The sequence below is a fragment of the Nyctibius grandis genome, chromosome 4 (assembly GCF_013368605.1).
Source record: "Nyctibius grandis isolate bNycGra1 chromosome 4, bNycGra1.pri, whole genome shotgun sequence".
NCBI classification, from domain to species: Eukaryota; Metazoa; Chordata; class Aves; order Nyctibiiformes; family Nyctibiidae; genus Nyctibius; species Nyctibius grandis.
In genome coordinates, this window is record NC_090661.1 from 20,873,056 (window position 1) to 20,898,791 (window position 25,736).

The window sequence follows — 25,736 nt, forward strand, 5'->3', positions numbered from 1 at the left end:
TCCAACCTTAGAGGAGCTCAGAACCTGAATGGACGCGTTCCTGGGTAACCTGCTCTGGTTGACCCTGCTTTGAGTGGTGGAGTTGTAGTAGACAATCTCCAAAGGTCCCTTCCAGCTTCCCTAGAGTGGTGATATAATGCTGAGTTTCTTGTGAAGTGCTTTCAATATGAAATTATTTCTTTATGTCTAATATTTCTTCATCTCTCCTCAGAAATGTCCGGGAAGAAAAAGTTATACTGTGTTATCTCTCGTACGTTATCTAGTGACCATGAGGAGCAGTTATGAGGGCTCATTTTATCTTCTTATAGTTGTTTTTCAGTTGACTTTTTGCATATGAATGTGCTGGACATTCTTTTAGAGGGGAAAGTACATAACACACAAAGCATGTGCAACTCCTTTTTTTTCCCAGGTAATCCTACCAGTGCAGTTTCTTTTCCTCAATGTGTCAGAGGTATTTGCAGTAATACCTGCATTCCAAGTTGAAAATTCTTTTCCAAACGCCCCTGAGTATTGTTGCAAGTTCTCCTTACTGCTACCCTCCTTCTCTATCTTAATGTGTTTGGAAATCTTCTTGACTCCCTCTGAGGATTCTTCAGCTTCATGGTGTCATGTAACCTGAGTTTTTAACAGGCTGTTGAAGCTGTATTGAACGTGTGCTTGTTTACTTTTGAGAAATCACTAGGGTGTCTTACTCCTTTCTATATGGGTGAGCAGGGAAAGATGTGCTCTTTCCTTGCAAGCACTTTGTTGCAATAATACTTGGGCATCCATCAGTTGACAGACAATTATGTTTTTCCTCTTTGTTCTCAGTTGCCAAATAGTATACTGTATATATATTTAATGTATATATTTTAGAAGAATAAACCTGTCAGAGTAAAAGACATTGTAGGAGGACAAGTGGAGAAGGATGGTTCTCGGGGATTTTGTTTGCTTTGCTTTAAATACATGTATTTGAATACAGTATGATTACTTGTGATGGTTACCTGCCGTGGCATATTTTTGGCTTTGATGTAATGTTTTTTGTCAAGAACATCCACGTCTCAAAGTTCAGTGCTTGCAAAAAAAGAGAGGTAATCTGAGTAAGTAATTTGCAGCTTAATGCTATGCAAGACAGCCATTCTTTTCCCTTCTGTAAACAATTGGTGCTATTTCATTTCACAGTTGAGTTTTTATAACTTTAAAGGTAGGATGGGGGAAGTGAGTTTTAAATGTGCAGGAATCTAAACTTCATAGCAATTTCCTGTAAACTCCTGTTTTGTGCCCTGGGCTTGTATAAGTTCAAGAACATTGTTGAAATTGGAGAAGTTTGTGCTGATTTACATCATCTGTACAACTGGCCCCTTTTGTGTAAGCAGGTTATGTAAGTTTTGGCAACCGTACTGCATTTCAGGAGGTGGAAAAAGCATTTGGGCAGTGTTGGCCGCTTTTTATTATGTCTGTGATACCTTCCAGCTCAGATGGCTGATCAGCTGCTGTTTGAGGGCATGGCTGTGATTTTTAATCTTTGCAAAAATTATGACAAGGGAGATGAAGTGCCAGGAAATAAGAAATGACCTGCAGCTTTAAAACTGAGGGGGAGTATGGTCTTCATCCTGTTTTTGCTTCTGCACCTGGAATTCTAAAATGAGTGAAGCAAGCAAAAAAAAAAAAAAAAAGAGACTGCTGGGGTGCAGTTTACCAACTTTAAAATCTGTTTGTTTTTGCAAGGTGGCTTTCAGTCCCATTCTTCTGATAGTAGTGAAGCACCATTTAATCCTGGATTCAATATGGCAATTAAATATGTGCCAAAACCCAGTGACTTGCTGACTGCAGTTGAACTGCATTTGTTTAATTGCCTTCTGACTAGAAAGCTTGGTAGCAAAGCTTGCAGCTACTGTGCTTACTGATAGAGCAGTAACTGAATTTTATGAACTCTGTTGAGTCCAGTACTTCTGGCTACTGGATGATGGACTGGATGGACTGTTACTGGTTGTGAGTTCAGAAAGAAGTATACACTTACATCTTCTCCCTGATGAAGCTTTGGCTTTTGCTCTGCATTGTTCCTGCTGATTCCTTTGGTGTAGCAAAGCACAATTCAGTTTAGGGACAGAATTGGTGCAATTGTTGCAAAATTATTATTAGCTGTTAATCTCTTCTCCCCCCTCCCCCTTCCTTTTTGCCTTGAATGTCTGGAGTTAAAGGTTAAAACCCAATAAGGGAAAAGACGAAGCATCTCTGAGGAACTGAATAAAGTAACCCAAGAGTTAGTCCCGGGGCTGCTTTTCGTGCAGTGCTTCTCTAGTGCAGTGTGGTTGGGTATTTTTAAGAGTATTGATTTGTGATAGCTGCTTAGTGAAATTTGCTCACAATGGCTTTTTTTTTTTTTTAATCAGCTCGTTAGGAATTGATGTTTTCATTTTCTTTCGTAGCCTCAGTGCTGTTGCACTTTTATTGACCTATTGCAATCCAGGTGGGATACAAAACTCCTTGGATGCCAAATCTCAGTCCTGAAAACGTGATTGATCTAATGTGTACTAAGATACCAAATACTAGTTTTGATATTTTTAGCTCCTTACAGTTGTTATGGTATGCCCTGTCACAGGGATATTTAAAACTGTGTTGTTTAGACTTGAAGACACCACCACTAACAACAAAATCAACCAAACAAAAAACTACCCAAATACGTGCATTAGGCTCTTCATTGTTATTCAGTGTATATCTTTTCAACAGGCTTCCAAAACAGGGAACAGTTAATAGCACAGGTAGTACTAGACTGAGGTTCTTTGCATATTCTACTGAATTTTCCTGAAACTTTATCTGGGCTAAATATCCAATTTTTCATAGTGAGATGAAAACAATAGAGATTGTTAATGTACTGGACATCAGCAAAAGAGGTTATATTTGAAAAACAAAAAAAAATCAGTCCTGAACTGTCAGCTGTCCCAGAAACATTGATGATATCTAGACTGTTTCAAAGTGCTTGGTTTTTGTTGAGTTCAGTAAGAAATGTGGACTATTGAGCACGTTTTTTAAAAAAAGCCTTTTTTTTTTTTTCTTCTGCAGAAGTAATATGTAGGTTACTACTCCAGGCTCCCTAATTAGGTAATCTTAACCGGTTTAAACTCCATTAATTAAGGTTAATTTAAATCAGGTTCCTCACATACAAACTATTATGGTGCATAGACTGATTTTTTTTCTCTGAGAAGCCACTTCGAGCTTTTTGCCTTGTTCTCCTCCTGCCCGTAAAGCCCCAACCAAAAGTATCTGCTGTTTGTGTAAGAATTGATCCTGTGTCCTGGGGGCATTTGGAGGATGCAAAGTGTAAGACATAATGGCTTACACGTACTACTGGACATTACTAAAATACTTTCTCCACTGTTTTTCCTGTATGGCTCTTTCTCTGATGAACCCAGCTAATGCAAGCAGATTTCAATTGTTTTGACAGCAGACTTATTTTCTTAAACAGATCCATGGATTATTTCAAGGATAGGTATAAAGCCTTTGGCTTTCTCTTGATAACTAGTCACATCAAGGAAGCTTCCCCCGCCCCGCTCCCAAAATTTTTATCTTGTGTTGTTACTGTTCTAGTTGAGTTTGCAGTGCTGCTTTAACTAAGCTTGTGTCATTCTTTCCATAATAACCGTGGATTTTTTTTTTTCTCTAGGATTTATAACTTGCCCCAAAAATTTCTGTCTTCAGCTGGATCTCAGTGTAGGGTGTCTCAGCCAGGACGCTATTTGTACTTAATTTGCTTTGAACTACCTGTGTCATTCAAAATAGAGGAGAGTGAAAACAAGGAAAGCTTGACACTTAGTGCATTCTTGAAAATCCCACATGGGCATGACATTTTATGGCCTATTAGAGTCTAACATCCAGTGCTGTGGTGTGCCTTGTGTTGACCAAAAAAATGTCAAAACAGCCTAGATGTTACGGTGGGAGAAGAGGAATGAAGAGGACTGCCCTAGCTAATTGTGGAGCCCAAAGCCCTAATTTGTGAGTAACTTATCTAGGGGGAGTTGGAGATGAATACCTCTTTCTCTGGGGAAGGTGGCTTCAGCTGTGTGGCTGCTGCCTTTATTGTTCCTTCTGTTTAAGGAATTACAGGGCCTGGTTGTCATGGGGGATTTCAACTACCCTGATATTTGCTGGGAGGCCTACTCAGCCAGCCATCCTCAGTCCAGGAGGTTCCTCCAGTGCATTGATGATAACTTTCTGATGCAAATGGTGGATGAGCCAACTAGGAGAGGAGCGCTGCTGGATCTTATCCTCACTAACAAGGAGGGTCTGGTTGAAGAGGTGATGGTTGAGGGCAGCCTTGGTTGTAGTGACCATGAGACGGTAGAGTTCAGGATCTCATGTGGCAGGAACAGAATAGCTAGCAGAATCGCAACCCTGGACTTCAGGAGGGCCAACTTTGGCCTTTTCAAGCAATTGCTAGGGGAAATCCCATGGGACAAGGTACTAGAAGGTAGGGGGGCCCAAGATAGTTGGTTAGCATTCAAGGACTGCTTCTTCCGAGCTCAAGATCAGAGCATCCCAGCAGGTAGGAAGTCAAGGAAGGGTACCAGGAGACCTGCATGGTTAAACAGGGAACTGCTGGGCAAACTCAAGTGGAAGAAGAGGGTGTACAGATCATGGAAGGAGGGGCTGGCCACTTGGGAGGAATATAAGTCTGTTGTCAGAGGATGTAGGGAGGCAACTAGGAAAGCTAAGGCCTCCTTGGAATTAAACCTTGCAAGAGAGGTCAAGGACAACAGAAAGGGCTTCTTCAAATACATTGCAGGTAAAACCAACACTAGAGGCAGTGTAGGCCCACTGATGAATGAGGTGGGGGCCCTGGAGACAGAGGATAAAAAGAAGGCGGAGTTACTGAATGCCTTCTTTGCCTCTGTCTATACTGTTGGAGGCTGTCCTGAGGAGCCCCGGACCCCTGAGGCCCCAGAAGAAGTCAGGATAGAGGAGGAATCTGTCTTGGTAGATGAGGGCTGAGTCAGGGACCAGTTAAGCACTCTGGACGTCCATAAATCCATGGGCCCTGATGGGATGCACCCGCGGGTGCTGAGGGAGCTGGCGGAAGTCATTGCTAGGCCACTCTCCATCATCTTTGCTAAGTCGTGGGCAATGGGCGAGGTGCCTGAGGACTGGAGGAAAGCGAATGTCACTCCAGTCTTCAAAAAGGGCAAGAAGGAGGACCCGGGTAACTATAGACCGGTCAGCCTCACCTCCATCCCTGGAAAGGTGATGGAACAACTTGTTCTTGATGCTGTCTCTAGGCACATCAAGGATAGGGGGATCATTAGGGGCACTCAGCATGGCTTCACCAAGGGGAAGTCATGCTTAACCAACTTGATAGCCTTTTATGAGGATGTTACCCGGTGGATAGATGATGGTAAAGCTGTGGATGTGGTCTATCTCGATTTCAGTAAAGCGTTTGACACGGTCTCCCACAGCATCCTCGCAGCTAAACTGAGGAAGTGCGGTCTGGATGATCGGGTAGTGAGGTGGATTGTGAACTGGCTGAAGGAAAGAAGCCAGAGAGTGGTGGTCAATGGGACAGAGTCCAGTTGGAGGTCTGTGTCTAGCGGAGTCCCTCAAGGGTCGGTACTGGGACCAGTACTATTCAATATATTCATTAATGACTTGGGTGAGGGAATAGAGTGCACTGTCAGCAAGTTCGCTGATGACACAAAACTGGGAGGAGTGGCTGACGCGCCAGAAGGCTGTGCAGCCATTCAGAGAGACCTGGACAGGCTGGAGAGTTGGGCAGGGAGAAATTTAATGAAATATACCAAGGGCAAGTATAGAGTCCTGCATCTGGGCAAGAACAACCCCATGTACCAGTACAAGTTGGGGACAGACCTGTTGGAGAGCAGCATAGGGGAAAGGGACCTGGGGGTCCTAGTGGACAGCAGGATGACCATGAGCCAGCAGTGTGCCCTTGTGGCCAAGAAGGCCAATGGCATCCTGGGGTGTATTAGAACGGGTGTGGTTAGCAGGTCGAGAGAAGTTCTCCTCCCCCTCTACTCTGCCCTGGTGAGGCCGCATCTGGAATATTGTGTCCAGTTCTGGGCCCCTCAGTTCAAGAAGGACAGGGAACTGCTAGAGAGAGTCCAGCGCAGAGCCACGAAGATGATTAAGGGAGCGGAACATCTCCCTTCTGAGGAGAGGCTGAGGGAGCTGGGTCTCTTTAGCTTAGAGAAGAGGAGACTGAGGGGTGACCTCATTAATGTTTCTAAATATGTAAAGGGCAAGTGTCATGAGGATGGAGCCAGGCTCTTCTCAGTGGCATCCCTTGACAGGACAAGGGGCAATGGGTGCAAGCTGGAACACAGGAGGTTCCACTTAAATATGAGGAAAAACTTCTTTACGGTGAGGGTGACCGAACACTGGAACAGGCTGCCCAGAGAGGTTGTGGAGTCTCCTTCTCTGGAGACATTCAAAACCCGCCTGGACGCGTTCCTGTGTGATATGGTCTAGGTAATCCTGGTCCGGCAGGGGGATTGGACTAGATGATCTTTCGAGGTCCCTTCCAATCCCTAACATTCTGTGATTCTGTGATTAAGCACCACTGCTGTGGGACCTTTGGTCAGACTGATCATTTGCTAAGGTAACTGAAAGTTGTTTGTGTTTTTGTCTTGTAGGGTGCTAATGTCAGCACCAAGGGTAGGAACCAGGGAAGGAACCGCTCCATTTGGCAGTGGCATGGTTTTAAATAGGCTTATGTGGACCAGAGACTCACACTCCTGCTGCAGGAACAGCTGATCTCTTCTTACAGTGATATCCAAACTCCCAGCTCAAGGTCTTGATGCGTTAAGAGATCCCTAAACCAGAGCTGGTTTCCTGTAATTCATGGCAATTCAGCACCTGCTGGCTGCTGAAAGGGTGGAAATGTGTTGGAAAAGGGGAGGAGCTTAAATGGAGACAAGAAATGCTTTTGCCATTCCGTTGCTTGGCAGCACGTGAGGGTAACAAAACCATTACTTCAGTAGGTGCTTGATTACTGCAGAGATTCGATGTGTTCTGAAAAGTTCACCAGGAAGATCAGCTTTATGATATTTATGGGATTGCAGAGACACCTTGCAATCAGGACGAAGTGGTGACAGGGTAATAATAATCTTTTATATGTTGCATTTAAAAAGTCCAACTGGGAGAGAAGTGCTTTGGAAGAACGCTGCTTGCATTCAGATTGCTCTACATGTTGTCTAAATGCATCTTCATCCTGCTGGCCTTCCTTTGCGGTACAGTTACTTTGCTAATACCATGTAGTTTTAGACCTTTGAATGACACAGGTATTGATGAGGATTGAGCTTGGTACCTGTTAATGAGCTAAAACATAACGGATGTCATTTTCCTGTGGCAAATTAATGTGGGAAGTTGGAAGTACTACTTTTTTCCAGCAGTCTGTGTGGCCAAGGATAAGACACATCACCTATGAAAGTAGGCAACAGGTTTTCTGGGGGGGAGAGGCTCTTGACCTGGAGCTCCTGTAATATCATAGAAAAGCCATGAAGGCCCTTTGGCTTACAGACTTTTTTTTTTTTTTCCTTCATCTGAATGCGTTGAGCTTCAGGGCAGGCTGCAATTTTAATGGGAGGCTTGAGGAGGGGAATTTTACTCAAGAGTAATTTTGGGGAATTTTTTTTTACACTTTAACCTGCTTTTAAGATTTAATTGGATTTAGCTAGTTTTGTCTCCTTTGTTTTTTCTTTTAAATATGGGATTTCTGATTTTGGTCTAAGCTCCTCTTTAGCTGCATTTATACATTTCAATATATGAATAAGTGTGGGACTGTCATAGCCATATGATATAGCCCAAAGTCATCTTTAATAGCCAGGTTTTTCTTAATTCAACAGTCCGTCTTTTGGCCATCTTCATTCCTGTAGAGGTGGCTCAAGGTGTCCTTTGAACATTTTAAGGTAGTGCAGGTGAGCCAGATCAGAGAACTGATGTGACCTGACCAAAAATTAGTATTTGGCCGGATCAGTTTCACAGTCTGATTCACCAGCTGGTTGTGTACGACAGGTCCTTTTATGTCTGCTTTTCTCTGGCTTCCGTTGTTTGTCAGTAGCTGCTTACCCACACAGTTCGAGCTGCCACAAATTACAGCCTGACTTGTTAAGGAAAACCAAAAGAAGTGGCAATTTACATTCGTAGGTTGTCCTGTGAACTGGAGCAGCTCAGCTACTGCTGCTGCTTCTTCAGGAGCAGTCAGTCTATCCTGGCTACTGGAGCTGAGATGTTTTGGGGAGGGCATCTGGGGATATGAGTCTGCTGCAGCCACTGTGAGGTGTGAGCTGTTGCAGAAGCCTGAGGACTCATCTTCATGGAAGCTTTACCATTTCAACTAGAAAACTCCTTGTTTTACCGTCTGACACTCAAGTGTATGTGTATTGCGATACAAGTGAGTAATTTCTGTCTGTCTGTCTATCTATATTCTTACCTATATTCCCCTCTTCAGTGTGATAAATATGCTAATGATGATATATGTTGCTATGATCATAATGGTCTAAATAGGTCCTGTGACTGTGCTGGAACTGGAGGTATGGCTGAATTGGGATGCAGTATGTATATGGAGATCAGAGCATTTTAAGCCTAAGTGAGTTGTGAGGGATGAGTGCTGAGGATAACTGTACAGATGCCTGTTCCTCCTTGGCTGAAACGGCCCCAGCTGCACGTGAAGCAGCTACAGAGCTACTGCAGTTTACAGGAGCATCTTTTGTTGTGAAGGGGAGAACATCCCACTGAGGAACATGACAGCAGTTACAAACGTAGTCCCCCCTTCATTCCCAAAGTGGACAGCATTCTTTTTCGTAAAAGAAATCATGAAGCTTCTTTCCTCCATGTGTGTTCACAGTGCACGTTTGTTTACTTCCTATGTGGTTCCCAGCGTGGTTTCACAGCCAGTGCTGTCTTCTTCAGGGGATCTGAGGGTCTGGGATAATCCAGGTTATGAAAAGTCTGGCTAAACATGGGCTCTGCAAGACTGAATAGATGCTTCTTTATGATGCTCTTCTGGAGCTCCAGTGGTAGCAGGACTTAGCTGAGATGTAGCTCAGTGCCCTTACCCAGCTGGTGTCCATTTGGCACTACTGTTGGTCTAATATAGCACGATGAACCTGGGGTGCTGGAGAGTCCAGTGCACAGACACCTACTTTTGTTTGAGGGCTCACTCGGATCAAAGGCTTCCTGACACAGGCCATGCCAGAAATGGCTGCATTGGCATTGGGAAAGCAATATCGTTTCTCTGACTGGCCTGAGGTAGCTGTGCAAGAGGATGGCTGTGTTGTGTGTGCCCCCCTGGCATGCTGAATTTGCAAATATATTACGCTGGGTAATGTTTACCAGCTGGGAACTGACTGTCCTTTTCCGATCAGACAATTTCTCTTCTGACTGTACAGTCTCAACTTTTCGTGCAGCCATTGTGTGATTTGCCACATTTTGATCTGGTCCTCTCCAATTGATAAGTGCTGTTAATGTCTCTATTCAGGCTACTTCAGTTGCCCATAGGTAGAGTGACAGGGAAACCGGGACATGGACGGGAGGAGAAAAAAAGCACCCAAAAATTTAATCTAATGTCATTCTTAGTCTGCACGGATTCATGATTTATTTATTGATAGAAACAAACTTCAGGGCACTTGATTTTATTCTTTTCTGTGTACAGACTTGCAAAAGGAAGTTCAGCTATGGTCACTGCCTGCTTGGATAGGTAATTAATTGCTTCAGAATATGATTTAGGATATTAACTTGTAATAACTGGACATGCAAGGATGATAGTTGTAAATGCTTGTGACAATCGGGTGCTGCCCAACATTGAAAGAGAACAGTTACATTATGCAGAGGCAATGCTTGTGAGAGATGCTCTCACGAAGGACTTTTTTTGCACCCTCTGGAACTGTGGTTTGATTTATGTTAATAAGTATGTTAATAAGTTAGTAAGTATGTTAAAGTTTTGGGGATATATATCTGTGTATATACACCACTCCATGTATATACACTTACGGGCTTTGCAAAGACCTGCTGTCCCTTCTGTTCCTAAAGCTAAGCAGCATGTATTGTGATGTAATTTGTGTGCATCTCTGCTTTCTTTTTCAGATACATGTATTGGACTGACTGGGGTGAAACACCCAGAATAGAACGGGCAGGAATGGACAGCAGCACGCGAAAAATAATTGTCGATTCAGATATTTATTGGCCAAATGGACTCACGATAGATCTTGATGAGCAGAAACTTTACTGGGCTGATGCAAAACTGAGTTTCATTCATAGAGCAAATCTGGATGGTTCCTTTAGGTAAGTTTCCTTTAGTCAATAATATGGTGTAAGTTATTTCTCACCTCCTGCATTCATTTTGAACTGAGGCTTTTTTTTTCAGTAATCTAGAATAATGCCAATACCATATTGTTATTTTTAAATGCAATTGTTAATAAATAGCCTTGCAAAAAGTAAAATAACCTCATGTCCTATAAAACTGGTTTTAAAAGTAAGACTATTTGTATCAGTATTTCACTATACACTGTTTATAGCCTTCTTGTACAGCAGGATTTTTCATTTTTAGGCTCATATTTGTCTTGAAAATAATTGCAGATGCTTATCCTTGGCCCTAGGCAATCTAACATTTAACTAGTGACTGGGATTTTACAGTATTGTTACTGTATTTTTTTCACCAGGAAATATATGTTGAGACACACTTGTCCTTGGCCCAATCCAAAGCTGTCCTTTGTGGCATTCCTATAAATCAAGCAAATTCAGCTTATTTCAGACTGAGAGTGAGTGGGAAGTAGATTTTCCTAATGCTTGATAGAAAGCACAGTATGGAAGTTTCGGTTGGTGGCTCCTGTCCAAATGTGCTGTTGGGTTTTAGCTTTTGTAGACACACAGAGGTGACCCCTCAGACAGGGCAGACCTAGACATTTGAGATTGTACCTTCAGTTCTATGCAGTGTTCAATGGGCATGTTGTGTTGGTCCTGAAGGGTGAGTGTCATCTGCCGGTGAAATGTCATGCCAAGGAGGCAAGTCGCTGCATTCTGGTCTGGCTTTGGTCTTCAGATAGTTTAAAATGACATTTTCACGATTTCCTAACATTTTAAATGTCTGTATTATGAAATAATTTTACTTTGGTAAAAAGTTGGAGGAGTTTATTTTACATGTGTCTGTGTAATAGAATAATATGCGTCCCTCAAAGAAACCACTGCATTTTCCACGGTGTTTTTCAATTTTTTTACTGAGGTGCATTCTGTGCCTGGTTTTCACACTCATAAAAAAGAAATAAGAATATTGTCATCCTTTATAAAATGCTCTTAAGTTCCTTTGAGAGCACTGTGTAAGAGCTAGATAATGGTGACACTGTAGTAAGTGACAAGTAGTGACCAGTCATAAGTATAGACAGGGGAAAAGGCCTTTACGGAAGGGAGTGGTAGTTCAAAGGCTGGGTGCAGGTTCATAGACAGAAAGAAAATGCTCTCTCAAAAGTCAAAATCTAAGAGAGATTTTCATACAATACAAAGTGAATATGTTTGTCTGATTTGGGGGTGAGTAGCAGAGGGTAAGGTTTCTAGGCTGATTCTGCAGTTATCATGCACATAGAAATTGTATAAACTTTACTTGCATGTATGTGTAAAAACTGAAAGTTGTGATTGGTAAGTAAAATTTATTTTGCTCATAAGTGCACATAGATTTTTAGGCATTGTCCAATATAATAGCTTGATGCCGTTTAGCTGTGTATATTTTATATTGTTACCGTATGATAAAACTTCCTTCTTAAAATGTTATGCATATTAATAAAATGCCATGAATATTGATCTTAATTTTAACTCTTTTAAATAAAATTTTGATTTATTCTTTTTTCCCTTCCACTGATCAATTTTGAAATAGAAGTCTGTGAAGTTGGGACTCTTAGGTTCTGGTATCAAGGTAGACTTCAGTAATGGTTCGAACTAGATAATAACTTTGGAAGTTGCTTCTGTTCCTTAAGCACAGAGCAAAGTAAGTTTCACCCAGACTTGTCAATAAAGAAATCTTATGGTGTTTCAAATGCTTCTACCCCTCCTGTCCCAGCATCACTTCAGAAGTCAAATAAAAAGGAAATTTGCATTCTGCATGGTGGATTAATGTTACTGGAGCAATCTGCCAGTTACATCTTAGCAAGCTTCAGTTTGCAAGCACATAGACTGGAACTGTTTCAAGGGATGTAATTACAGGAGAAGGGGAGACTTGATATCTAAGAATGATGGAAATAGGGGCAATATATAATGGAACACAGCTGCTACGATACTAGAATACAGTCACTGCTGTTACTAGTAAAGAAGTAACAGCAAAGGTGAGAGTGGAAAGTGAAATCAGTATTTCCATTTATTCTGTCGTGTTTTATGGTGAGAGAAGTAGTGATAATTTGAAGGACAGAAATTTCAATGCAGTTTCAATTTTATCTCTAGAACAGAAAGAATAAGAATAATTTTGTTTTCTTTTTTCCACATTACCTTCTTTGTACATGTATATGCAAATACTTGTTTGCATGTGTCAGTCTGTTTTAAACTTGTCCATGTCTGAATACGTATGAAGAATTTTGGGGGTACTTTTTATATTCTTCCCCACCCTGGAAAATGCAAATGGTACCTCTGCTGCTCAAAATGAAACCGAATCCTTTCCCTGACAAATGTTAGCTGTTTTTTGTTTTTTTCTTTAATCTGTTCAATGGAAACAATTTACATGCAGGTCTGAATATAGGTATAAGAAAAATATGTTCCTCACTGTCCTTCAGGACAATGCTGAGACTTCAGCTTTCTCAAAGTTGTATGATGAAAAATTTTGAATACTGGTTTGCTGTGTCAGAACACTGGTTTGCAAGGTGTGTGTATGCCTTTGTGTTTGTGCATACATAAAATGCATGAATTTTGTGAAAACTGAGTTCATATTGTTTTGACTGAGAAATTGTCAAGTACGTTTCCACTGACTTAGTAAATGTCTCCAAAACTACTGCATCTAAATTATAGAAATTTGTTGCTATATGTATAAATTTGGGGATCCTGTGAGTTTAGAAAACATGTTGGAAATGCCATGTGTTTTGTGGCTTTCGGTTCGGCTGATAACCAATGTGAAAACGTATGCATCCCCAGAAGAGAAGTGTGGCTGAATGAGGTCATTGAAAAACAACTGAAATGTTTCTGATTTGTATTAATTATAAATATTTAATTTTAGAAAAAATATAACTGACCCTTGCTCTACCTTTAAAAAGAGAATCTGAAAAATATTTGTTTCTGCTGCTGACCAAGTTAAGAGGGGTAACTTAAAGAGACTCCTGGGTCATTTCTTCCTTTTCCTGCTACAAGAAAGGACTGAGCGCAACTGAAATCCTGGGCAAAGATATGGTATATTGCATAGGGAGACAAAAAGGTAGTGCTTTTATTGGAGGAGCACTCTTTGGACCTATGTTTCCTCCAAAATGCAATTGTGTTTGGGTATTTGCCCAGCCACATTAAGGGACTTTGGCGTGGCCTTTCAGAGGTCAGTGTGGAGCTGAATCAGATACCATATCGCTATGAAACCCAGTATATTTGTGTCCTTATTGCTATGAAGGGGCAAATTCTTCTTTTACATTTTTCAGTCTGATTATCACTTGTATCACCAGGTGAATCTCTTGGTCCAGTGAATTTGTTAAAAGAAGGTGATTCCTATATGAGTTTTTACAAAGCCAGATTTTTTTTCTGTGTGGTTACAAGTGGAAGCAATGCATTTTTAATCCTTGCTCTTTCTTTCATCTAGGCAAAAAGTTGTTGAAGGTAGTCTTACTCATCCCTTTGCACTGACATTGTCTGGGGACACTTTGTATTGGACGGACTGGCAAACGCGCTCCATTCATGCCTGTAACAAAAGGACGGGAGAGAAAAGGAGAGAAATATTGTCTGCCCTGTATTCGCCGATGGACATCCAGGTCTTAAGTCCAGACCGGCAGCCATATTGTATGTGTTACTTTTCCCTGAAAGTTTTTGCGTGACTGTTGCTTATATATCAGGAAAAACGTTAATCATAAAAATGGTTAGTGTGAAGTTGTAAGGTTTTGAACGCTTGTTAGGAGATTGGTTGCTAAAGGTACAAGTACCCGAATCCTGTACCTTTCTTTGAAAATTCCAGCCTGAATTGATATGAGCTTACTCATCATCCCAGTTGGTAACAAAATCCAAAATCCAGTGCTGTACTTCAGTGACATCTTTTGATTTGAAATATCTGAATGAGAATGATACTCACCTGGCATCTTTTTATCACCATTATTTTAAAGACAACTGAAAAAACATGCTTATCATTACTTTTTTTTAAATAAGTAGAATTACCACAAAAATATGTAATGTTCATGTTGTACTTATACGTGTGGTTTTTGCAGTCCAGACTTGATCATATTTATCTTTAATATGTAACAAATAGTTTATGAATGTTTCAGTATGGATAAGGGATTTAGTTCTGAGCTTTTATATGAAACATATATGTGTCTGTCTTTTCTTTATATATGATGCTACTTCAAAGGAAGGCAGGTGTAGAGAATTGACAATTCAGTAAGGTGTATTTGTTTTGTATATGTGGTGGTTGGTCTAGGTTTTTTTTAGGATTGTGAGAATGGGACTTAAAAGCAGTGGTGTGGAAATGTATATAACTGAGTAGCTAAGGGAAGAATCATCTCTTACCTAGACGAGATACTCTTGCCATTTGGATTGGCTACTTTATTTATGCCAACTGTAAAGTCTGCTTCCCTAAAGATAGCATTTGTTATTCCAGTAAAGTTTATCGGATGTCAGCAAACAGGCTTGAAAGTAAGCAAAAGGAGTTTGGAGATCATCTTGGTGATGGAATATGTGCAGGTTTTCATTGAGGTTGTCGAGTGTGCACAGCTCCCTGGTTTACCTCACATCTCCAGATAAGAGTTTGTCTATGCTGAATTCTTGTCATTGCTTTTAGCTCAGGGAATGTCCCAGCCTTGGCTCATAGTATTTCTGGGTCACTCACAAAGAAAATGTGGCGCATAGGGAAATAGCATATGCTGAAAATAGCTCACATGCCATTGACTTCATTAAGATCAAGGCTTGGATTCCTTCCTCTGCCCTTTTTTCCCTCTTTGTGACTGTCAGTGGAAGTAACACAAGCCAAATTAGCCAGAAATTTTGTGGTTTTATATTAAAGCAGTTCAGATGCTTATTCAAACTATGATTGATTATGGAGAGATCTTGCACAACTTGGAATAGTTTTTTTAATAGCTGGCAATATTCTCCAGAGTTATTTATGGTTACAGTTTCATATTTTGCTGCCATTTTTTTTCCCATGTAAGTGAGATAGGTGTGTGCAGTTGTCGTGTGTCTGTCCCCATCCTGTCCTGTCCCCCTGCCCCGTGTTTTTTTACATTTTCAAAATTGCTGACTTTACATGTTGGTCCTCTGGATTTCCTGGTGATTCAGGGCTATGTCTTGCTATGAAAGCTTTGCAGTAGGAAAAAGATATTTCCAACATGTAACACTACTGTAATGTGGAAATTGTACAAATTGTTATGTTTTCCCTTCTTTTATAGAACTGGTCACGCCCCCACCATCACCACTCTCCAAGCCCTGTTTTCTGTTTTCATGATGCTTAGCAGACCTGGCATCCACGAAGTAACTGATGTCCAAAGCTCTTAGCTGTGTTCAGCTTTAGAAACATTGATAGAACTGCATAGTGAGAATGTGCTGAGCTGTCAGATCTTTAAAATCAGCTTTTGCGTGCATCTCAATTTAGGTGGCCCTAGAAGTAAGATGCTGGAGGGGAGGGAATCAAACACTTTATTTTGTGGCTGCTCTGTCTTTTAGCGCTAAAGCTTGTGCCAGTCCTTTGGGATCTGTAATTTCTTCCTCATGGAGAAAAGAGGGCTTTAGGGGTTCTAGAAAAATGAAAATAAATCTGTTTGGTTTCTTGAAGTTCACACTCCATGTGAAGAAAACAACGGTGGTTGCTCCCATCTGTGCCTGCTGTCTCCAAGAGAACCCTTCTACAGCTGTGCGTGTCCCACTGGTGTGCAGCTAGAAGATAATGGCAGGACATGCAAATCAGGTAGGAGATTGGCTTTGTACACTGACAATGTTGTCTTGGTTTGAGTTTGCGGCTTAAAAGTTGAGCCTTGAAGAAGTGAGTTGAGGGGAACTGCCTGACACACTGAAATGTTACTCTTGTCCTGATGAAGATGGCAGAAATTTAGTACCCAAATCTCCTGCCAAGCTACCAAAGATGGTGATTTTTATGAAGTAAAGTAATCCCTTGCATCAGAAATCAGAGAATTTTGACTGTATTCTGTGTTGCCAGTTCTCTGTAGGAATGAAGTAGTATGTGGAGCCCATTGCAGAAGAATTTTATTAGAAGTAAGCTATTGTAGGACATCTTTCCATTTGGACAGTGGACCATGGACAGACTTCTGCTCCCTCCCATTCATTGTCCAGTAGTGGTCAATGACGCAGTAGTGATGGCCAAGTTGTTGCCTTCCAGGTGCATGTCAAAGTTAGCAATATGCTTGAGACATGTTCTGTGCGCAGAAGTGCCAAAAATTTGTTGGCAGCCATGTCCACATGCCCATGTACTATTTTAGACATAACCCAGTGAGTTGCCCCTGCTTTAGTTAGTTTTATACTGAAATAATCTGTACAGAAAAATTCAAAATTAAGATTTAAACTAAAAATACAGTTTTTCTGGTTCTGAAGATTAATCATGCCTCTGTTACCCTTGGCTGCTCTGTGGGAAGGATTTATGAGAAAATTCCACTGGATACTTTTTCTTCCTGGGTCTAGTTTCTGTTTTTCGGTCATTATATTTAATCTTAAAAAGTGAGGCAAGGCTTTGTGTGAAGAGGCTTATAAAGTTTGCTACTTGAGATAATTGAGCTAGAGAAAATAGTGTTCTAGGTGGCTGTTCCATGTCACTGAGAAGTAGGAGCGGCTTGTGCATTACCAGTAGAAAGCTGTTGAGGGAATAATAGTTGGAGTATATGCTTTAATTAAAAAGTATAACTAGATGCATATTTTGTATCCATAAGTTGAATGAGTCTAGTGGTATACTTTGAAAGCTTAGTTTTATCATTGATCAGGAAGCCTCTTTTAAAAATGCATCTTACAAAAGCAAACAGTTAACACTGATAAGGCGGTAGGACACTAGGAGGCAAGGTTTTGGAGAATGTTCTGCCAACAGACTGAAAGACACTCTGCTGCCTGTTTTCGATGCGTTTTCGAGTCTAGTCAAAGAGTATAGTCATTTTCTGATGTGGCTTGATTCCTTTGAGTACTAAAGCAAGCATAATAGATCTCTTTCATTTGTGAACTTGAAGCAGAATTTGAACACTGAACCTCCAAAGTTTAAGGGCCAGCTTTATTAGTTCATCCTGCTGCAATTGAAAGGCTTATAAGGTAGTTCTTGCAGTTGCTGAAAGACCTTTCTCTTTCCTCATTCCAGCTTTGGAAAGTTTCCCTTTCACAGCTTTTAAGAAAACATCGCTGAATGCTCAGGACAACCTTTTTAGACGTTCATATTGACCTCATGTTTCTGGCAGTGGGAATGAGGGTCAGCCTGCTTTTGGCATTTTGGCAGATAGCACAAGCAGGAGTGACTGCTTATACTGTGCTTTCACCTTTCCATTGTCAGGCTAGACAATCTGTCAAGGGTGTTCTGTCAAAGGAGGGCAAAAAAGTGGGATGGGAACAGGAAATCGGGTTTTGCATAAGAATGTGGCCTTTTGGTTTAGTTTTATGGATTATTTCTTTCCCAAGCTCCGCATCTTTTGTTGTCCTGTCTGCCTTATGCCAACATCCATGTGCTTCTCTTTCCCCTCTTATTAATTAACTCCTTGGTTGCAAGGAACTGACTTTTGTTTTCTGCACGAGTCCTTTGTAGTAAAGTTGTATCAGGAACTACAGAGGCAACAGTGCTGACCACCTCTCTATTTTATTCCCTATTGGCTTGGGCGAAAGTATGAAGTCACTTGGGCATATCAACTTCTTTGACTTTAGGCTTTTGAGTGAATTACACAAATGCTACTGGGGATTTGTCTGCAAGAGGAAAAAGCATTCTGTTCTCAAAATCTGTGTCCACATGGGGAGTTCACTGGTGCAAATATAACTATATAATATTACTGTATATCTCTGTCAGAAAGTATTCTTGTGCAGAAAAGCCCCGAGGCTCTTAGGTGATTTCAACTCTCTTGGATATTGAAGAATATATATATTGGTAATGTTCAGGTATGAGAGCTCTGTATCTCTTTACAAAGAGTGTTGAATGCTAATGGACCTGGGCAATTAAAAAAACATGAATTCAAGGACAGGCTGTGCCACTATTTGCTTTGCTATGGGTTATGTCTGTATGCACTGAAACTCCAAAACTCTGGATTTTTACTGTTTTTCAAACATATAACTGTTGATAAGCTGAAGCTGTAAGTATTGTGTCTGTGTTAAAAGGATAGTTCATTATTCTGTAGTTTTGGCTTTTGGTGTTGATTCATTCTTGCTTTCTCTCTGGTTCTAACCAGTTGCTCTGAATAAATAAAAAAAAGATTACGTCTACAGTAGATATCCATCACTAATAACAGATATTAAATATATGGATAGATTACAACTGGCATCAAGGATAAGTTCCTCTCTGGGAATGTATACTTGTTTTGTGTAGGTGGATGTTTTGTGTGGCTTCCTTCCAGAAGTGTGATAGTAAGTTTGTTTTCCTCTGTTGGCTGTGAAAATGCTCTGGACTTGCTTGAAGTTTCCATATCAACAAGCAGAGGGGTTGTAAGTTTGGAAACTAAATCAGCTGCACACGACCGTGTACTCTTAGCAAAGTGAGCATTCAAGCTATGATCTTTGGAATTACTTAAGAAGTTGAGTTGGACCACTACTGTCTTGGTGGATGTGTCCCAATACACGATTTTAGATAGGTGTCTGAACACAATCTTGCCTGTGTAGAAGATAATGAAGTCACATTTTGTAATGCTCATCAGAGCCTGATGACTCTAGTCTGAAGTGCCTGTGGAGGAGGGTGGCCTAGTCAGTAGTAACTCTTAGTACCTCGTAACTTCCGGGAATGACTGACCTCTGAAATTTCATGTTTCAAAACGGAGCTTCAGTTCTTACACCAGGTGGCTTTCTTGATTTGTGTGGGGGTTTTTTTGTTTTTAATTTGCCTTTTTTTTTTGTTTGAAAGTCTTCTCTAAGCCTGCTTGAGCAATGGCATGAATGTTTGAGAAAGGAACAAAGGTTTGGTTGCAGTCATTTAAAAGGGATGTGTAATTCTACCTAATTAGCCCTTTATTGATGCAGTCATAAAATTGTAAGCCTGCTTTAGATAATCTTCAGTTTCTTGCTTTAGATGCTTTCTGATGCAAATAATCAAAGTCTTAAGACCAAAGTAAACATTATGTGTGTTCTGTGCATATTTTCAGGGAAGCAAAGTTTGGCTTGATCAGCAGTGGACAAGCAAAGAGGCCAGTTTAGAAAGCAGAGCATAAGTGTGCAAATTTTAAAAGCTTGGGGACCTTCTTTCAGTCATTTTGCTGCCTTAGGGCTATATTGAGTTTTTTCTTTCTTTCTTTGTTTTAAGGATCACATTTATCTTCTTTATGAACAGAATTATTTTGATTCATGAGTCTTTTGTTTGTCTGTGAGAACTCCTTTCAGGAAGCTGTTCCTTCTCCTTCTGTCCTGAGGATCCCTTCCTAGGATAGGAAGGTTGTGGAGTCTTCTTCTCTGGAGATAGTCAAAACCCGTCTGGACGCGACCCTGTTGCAACATGCAATATGCTAGGTGAACCTAGCAGGGGGTTGGACTAGATGATCTCCAGAGGTCCCTTCGAACCCCAAACATTCAAGATCATAGCATCCCAACAGGTAGGAAGTCAAGGAAGGGTACCAGGAGACCTGCATGGTTGAACAGGGAACTGCTGGGCAAACTCAAGTGGAAGAAGAGGGTGTACAGATGGTGGAAGGAGGGGCTGGCCACTTGGGAGGAATATAAGTCTGTTGTCAGAGGATGTAGGGAGGCAACTAGGAAAGCTAAGGCCTCCTTGGAATTAAACCTTGCAAGAGAGGTCATGGACAACAGAAAGGGCTTCTTCAAATACATTGCAGGTAAAGCCAACACTAGAGGCAATGTAGGCCCACTGATGAATGAGGTGGGGGCCCTGGAGACAGAGGATAAAAAGAAGGCGGAGTTACTGAATGCCTTCTTTGCCTCTGTCTATACTGTTGGAGGCTGTCCTGAGGAGCCCGCGGGTGCTGAGGGAGCTGGCGGAAGTCATTGCTAGGCCACTCTCCCTCATCTTTGCTAAGTCGTGGGCAATGGGCGAGGTGCCTGAGGACTGGAGGAAAGCGAATGTCACTCCAGTCTTCAAAAAGGGCAAGAAGGAGGACCCGGGTAACTATAGACCGGTCAGCCTCACCTCCATCCCCGGAAAGGTGATGGAGCAACTTGTTCTTGGTGCTGTCTCTAGGCACATCAAGGATAGGGGGATCATTAGGGGCACTCAGCATGGCTTCACCAAGGGGAAGTCATGCTCAACCAACTTGATAGCCTTTTATGAGGATGTTACCCGGTGGATAGATGATGGTAAAGCTGTGGATGTGGTCTATCTCGATTTCAGTAAAGCGTTTGACACGGTCTCCCACAGCATCCTCGCAGCTAAACTGGGGAAGTGTGGTCTGGATGATCGGGTAGTGAGGTGGATTGTGAACTGGCTGAAGGAAAGAAGCCAGAGAGTAGTGGTCAGTGGGACAGAGTCCAGTTGGAGGTCTGTGTCTAGCGGAGTCCCGCAAGGGTCGGTTCTGGGACCAGTTCTATTCAATATATTCATTAATGACTTGGATGAGGGATTAGAGTGCACTGTCAGCAAGTTCGCTGATGACACAAAACTGGGAGGAGTGGCTGACACAACAGAAGGCTGCGCAGCCATTCAGAGAGATCTGGACAGGCTGGAGAGTTGGGCAGGGAGAAATTTAATGAAATATACCAAGCGCAAGTGTAGAGTCCTGCATCTGGGCAAGAACAACCCCAGGTATGAGTACAAGTTGGGGACAGACCTGTTGGAGACCAGCGTAGGGGAAAGGGACCTGGGGGTCCTAGTGGACAGCAGGATGACCATGAGCCAGCAGTGTGCCCTTGTGGCCAAGAAGGCCAATGGCATCCTGGGGTGTATTAGAAGGGGTGTGGTTAGTAGGTCGAGAGAGGTTCTCCTCCCCCTCTACTCTGCCCTGGTGAGGCCGCATCTGGAGTATTGTGTCCAGTTCTGGGCCCCTCAGTTCAAGAAGGACAGGGAACTGCTAGAGAGAGTCCAGCGCAGAGCCACGAAGATGATTAAGGGAGTGGAACATCTCCCTTCTGAGGAGAGGCTGAGGGAGCTGGGTCTCTTTAGCTTGGAGAAGAGGAGACTGAGGGGTGACCTCATCAATGTTTATAAATATGTAAAGGGCAAGTGTCAAGAGGATGGAGCCAGGCTCTTCTCAGTGACATCCCTTGACAGGACAAGGGGCAATGGGTGCAAGCTGGAACACAGGAGGTTCCACTTAAATTTGAGGAAAAACTTTACGGTGAGGGTGACCGAACACTGGAACAGGCTGCCCAGAGAGGTTGTGGAGTCTCCTTCTCTGGAGACATTCAAAACCCGCCTGGACGTGTTCCTGTGTGATATGGTCTAGGTAATCCTGCTCCGGCAGGGGGATTGGACTAGATAATCTTTCGAGGTCCCTTCCAATCCCTAACATTCTGTGATTCTGTGATTCTGTGATTTAGTGAGTTCTGTTGTTGGGCTAGTAGTAGTTTGAAGTGTTGTGAGAAAGACAAATGTATTAATAGCTAGTGTCATGTCTCCAACAGTAAACCATTTGAGCCTTCCTTACCTTACAGGGCAGAGTCTTCAGGTGATAGCTGCAATGTCATCTCCTTTGAGCAGCTTCATCTTCCTCATGCTTCTCATTCTTGCTTTCCTTGGTGCACAGTGAACGACATGAATTGGTCTGTTTCTGACTACAGCTTGGGTGCACCTTCAGCATAATTTGCACCACTTAATGTGAATATTTCCAGGCAAAATGGAGCCAGGATCTTTCCATCCTGTTCTGCTTTCATGGAGCAGGTTTGCTTTGCTCTACTAGACAGAGGCACAGTCTCAAAATTACATGACTCCGCCTGCTTTTTACTTCCCTCTTTGACTTGACCACGTGGTTCAGTTCAATCACATTCAAGCAAGTCTAGAGGTTTGTTGTATATTTTGTCAGCTAATTGTGATTAAGCCCTAATCCCAGTCTCTTGTACAACAGCTATCTGTATGCATCCTTCCAAGACTGAGCTGGTTTCTGTAAAAAGCGTTCAGCAACCTGTTTCTCTTACATTTCTGGAAAATACATGATTTCTTTCTGCAGTATTCAGTGTTGCTGGCATACAGCTATTGCTGCAGACCTTCTAAAAGAATGTCAAAAGCCTCATCTTTTTTCTTAGAAGGGGGTATATTTCCCTGTAAGTGGTCACTCTGACTTCCTGCATTCCCTCTGTCTTCCTACATTCCCTCTGTCTTCCTACATTCCCTCTGTCTGTTAGTGTTGCATCCCCAAAGGATCTTACTCTCATTGCACATCATTTTCTGATATCATCGTACCAAGTAAGTCCATTGTATGTGAACTAAAATTAATTTGACAGAATTTTAAAGCCTATCATCCAAAAGATGAAATACTCCCCACCTCATCTTCCCAGGTTTTTACTAGCTTGGCTTTATGGCTATGGAGCTGTGATAAGCAGGATAAACTAGGATTTCAGCTAATACTCTTTTTTATTGTGTATTTTTTAACTTCAGCAAGGGCACTCGGAGCGACACAATGTCAGAATTAGTTCAGATCCGTGCAGTTTCTGGAAGCTGCGTACCCCAAGGTTTAAAAAACTATTTTCTAGTTTTAGTTTTGTTTCTCATTAAATATGTAATGCTTTGCTGCAGTATATGGATAAAATATTTCAGTAAAAAACTACAGAATTTTACTGTACTGGTTATGCAACTTCATTGCAGCAATTTCACTTGGCCTGGGCATCGTTAGTTTTTGATCCATTTTACTAAAATTGCTGCACTGGTTTTGGCTGGGATGGAGTTAATTTTCTTCATAGCAGCTCATATGGTGCTATGTTTGGTATATGGTTTATGTATGGTGCTAGGTAATCCTGCTCCGGCAGGGGGACTGGACTAGATGATCTTTCAAGGTCCCTTCCAATCCCTAACATTCTGTGATTCTGTGATTCTGTTTTGGATTTGTGAACAAAACAGTGTTGATAGCATAGGGATTTTTTAGCAGTGCTTGCACAGTGTCAAGGCTTCCCTGTTTCACACCCTGCTCTGCCAGCGAGTAGGCTGGGACTGCACAAGGAGTTGGGAGAGGACACAGCCAGGACAGCTGACCCCAACTGACCAAAGGGATGTTCTGTACCGTACAGCGTCACGCTCAGCAATAAAAGCTGGGGTACAGAAAGAGGAAGGGGGGATATTTGGAGTTACGGCATTTGGCTTCCTAAGTCACTGTTACGCATGATGGAGCCCTGCTTTCCTGGCATCAGCTGAACACCTGCCTGCCGATGGGAAATAGTGAATGAATTCCTGATGTTGCTTAGCTTGTGCATACAGCTTTTGCTTTACCTATGAAACTGTCTTTATCTTTTATCTCAACCCATGAGTTTTCTCACTTTTACCCTTCCCCTTCTCTCCCCCATCTCACTGCAGGGAGCGAGTGGGCTGAGTGGGGCTGAGCTGCCCACTGGGGTTAACCCACAGCAATTGTGCAAACAGTAGCTCTGTTTTCTTTATCTTCTCTGGAGTTTGGAGGGGAAGCTATTAATTTCTGTAAAGTCTTCCTTTTAATTTTTCATAATGTATTTTACTCTCTAATAGGAGGGGAGTTCCCTGATGATATTTTATCTGCTCATTCTGTGCTGGGTGATTTCCCTGTTTCCTGTGCAAGCTGTGGCAGATGTACTTTTAATAAATCAAACATTCCTGAGTGTGATACACATTTGTTATATCTAAATTCCTCTCCAACCAAAATTAAGTTTCTATTAAGAGGAATCTTTTTGTGTTTGCTTCCACAAAAAAACCCCAAACCTTTCTGTACATTTCCATAGGCATTGTTTACACTGAAATATCGTGAAGATTTAATTTTACACTGATTTATTTTCTTTCCATTTGTGTTGGGAAAGATGATGAGTCTGTTCCCTTTCTTGTACTTGAAAGCAAGATGAGAGACCTCTTGGTAAGAAGGCATGTGGGTGGTTGAGGTTTAGGTGTATTTGCATGCCACGCAAACAACAGATGACAAATTTGACATCAAGTGCAACTTACGCAAGTATTTGGCAGGGGCAAGCATTTGATGGCAAACTGCATCAGCAGTCTTTCATCGTAGCTAGACTACTTCTGTCTTCTAGTGCTAAATCCGGGCTGTGATCTTTAATACCACGTCCTGGTTTGGACTAGGACGGAACCAGTTCTCCTTTCAGTAATTTTTCCTTCCAGTTAAGTTTCTTCTAAGTAACTGCACTTTCTGAAGTTGATTACGTGTTTTTGAGACAGTGTCCACTTCTAGGGTTGATAACGCTTGGAAGTTTACAGTCGATACTAAGGTAATGGTAAGAATAGCATGCAGAAAGGCTCTAGCTTATATTTATTCCTATAGAAACCAAGGTCACTGCTAAATCTCTTACATTCCAGAAGTGAAAGGGCATAAAAGGGTTGCACCTGCGGGAAGGAGCGGACAGGACAGGTGACCCAAAATTGACCAATGAAGTATTCCATCCTGTACACGTCATTCTCAGTTTAAAGCTGAGGAATCATGGGGGTCACGCTCTCTGTTCCTCTATGGTCAGCATCCAAGAAGGACTCTGCCTGCTCTCCTGCCTCTGATCCCAGTTGGTGCGTTCCTGAATCTGCTTCCCGTCTGCTGCTGAGTCCAGCTTGGGGCTTCCCAGTGCCTGCCCTGCAGAATCAGTGGTTCAGTGAACTGCTCCGTGATTGTCATTGAGGCGAGCTCAATGTTGGTTTTGTATATATTTCATTATTTCTATTAGTATTATTATACGCTTTTTCATTATCATTATTTTATTATAGGTGTTTTAATTTTCCAACCCATAAGTCTCTCTCCCCTTTCTCTTTTCCTTTTCCCTTCTGTGGAAGGAAGGGGTTAATAGAGAGCATCTGTTATCCATTTAATAGCCAGCCCAGCCTTAAATGGTGACACACCAGTATGAGCTTGATGTCTGTTTATATGAGACATCCCTCCTCTGTCCATGACCTCCAAGTTTGCCATACTCTCAGAGAAATGCTCTTTGTATTTTGAAGCTTGCACAAAGGAGTGATGCCTGGAACTAAGGGCAATGCCAACCTAAAGTATGTTCCTTTAATATGCTGAGCATTACCCAGTATAGATATAAGTCAAGGAGAGTCTGGACGATGCTCTTAGTCATATGGTTTAGTTTTAAGTAGTTCTGCAAGGAACAGCAAGTTGGACTCGATGATCCTTATGGGTCCCTTCCAACTTGAGAATATTCTGTGGTTCTAAGTAGACTGAGCACAACCATCTCCAGCAACAGTTATAAAAACGTAAATTATTTTCTGCAGTAACTGAAGGCAAGGAATTTGGCTGCAAAAGCAACAATATAGCAACAGTACCTTAGCTTCTGCTTAGCTTGGTATTATTACTGAACCAGAAAAAAGTAAATGTCTGTATACCGTGGACAGCTTTGTGAGCTTGCAATGCTTGGTA

At 41.9% G+C, this 25,736-nt stretch overlaps 1 protein-coding gene across 1 annotated transcript in view; it reads left to right on the forward strand.

The window, feature by feature from the left end:
- The window catches only part of LRP5 (LDL receptor related protein 5), a 181,308-nt gene that overhangs the window by 48,055 nt on the left and 107,517 nt on the right, over positions 1 to 25,736 (forward strand). The window contains 3 exon segments of the mRNA XM_068398233.1: positions 10,072 to 10,269; positions 13,739 to 13,935; positions 15,911 to 16,042. Of these exon segments, the coding sequence (XP_068254334.1) occupies positions 10,072 to 10,269; positions 13,739 to 13,935; positions 15,911 to 16,042 (527 nt within the window).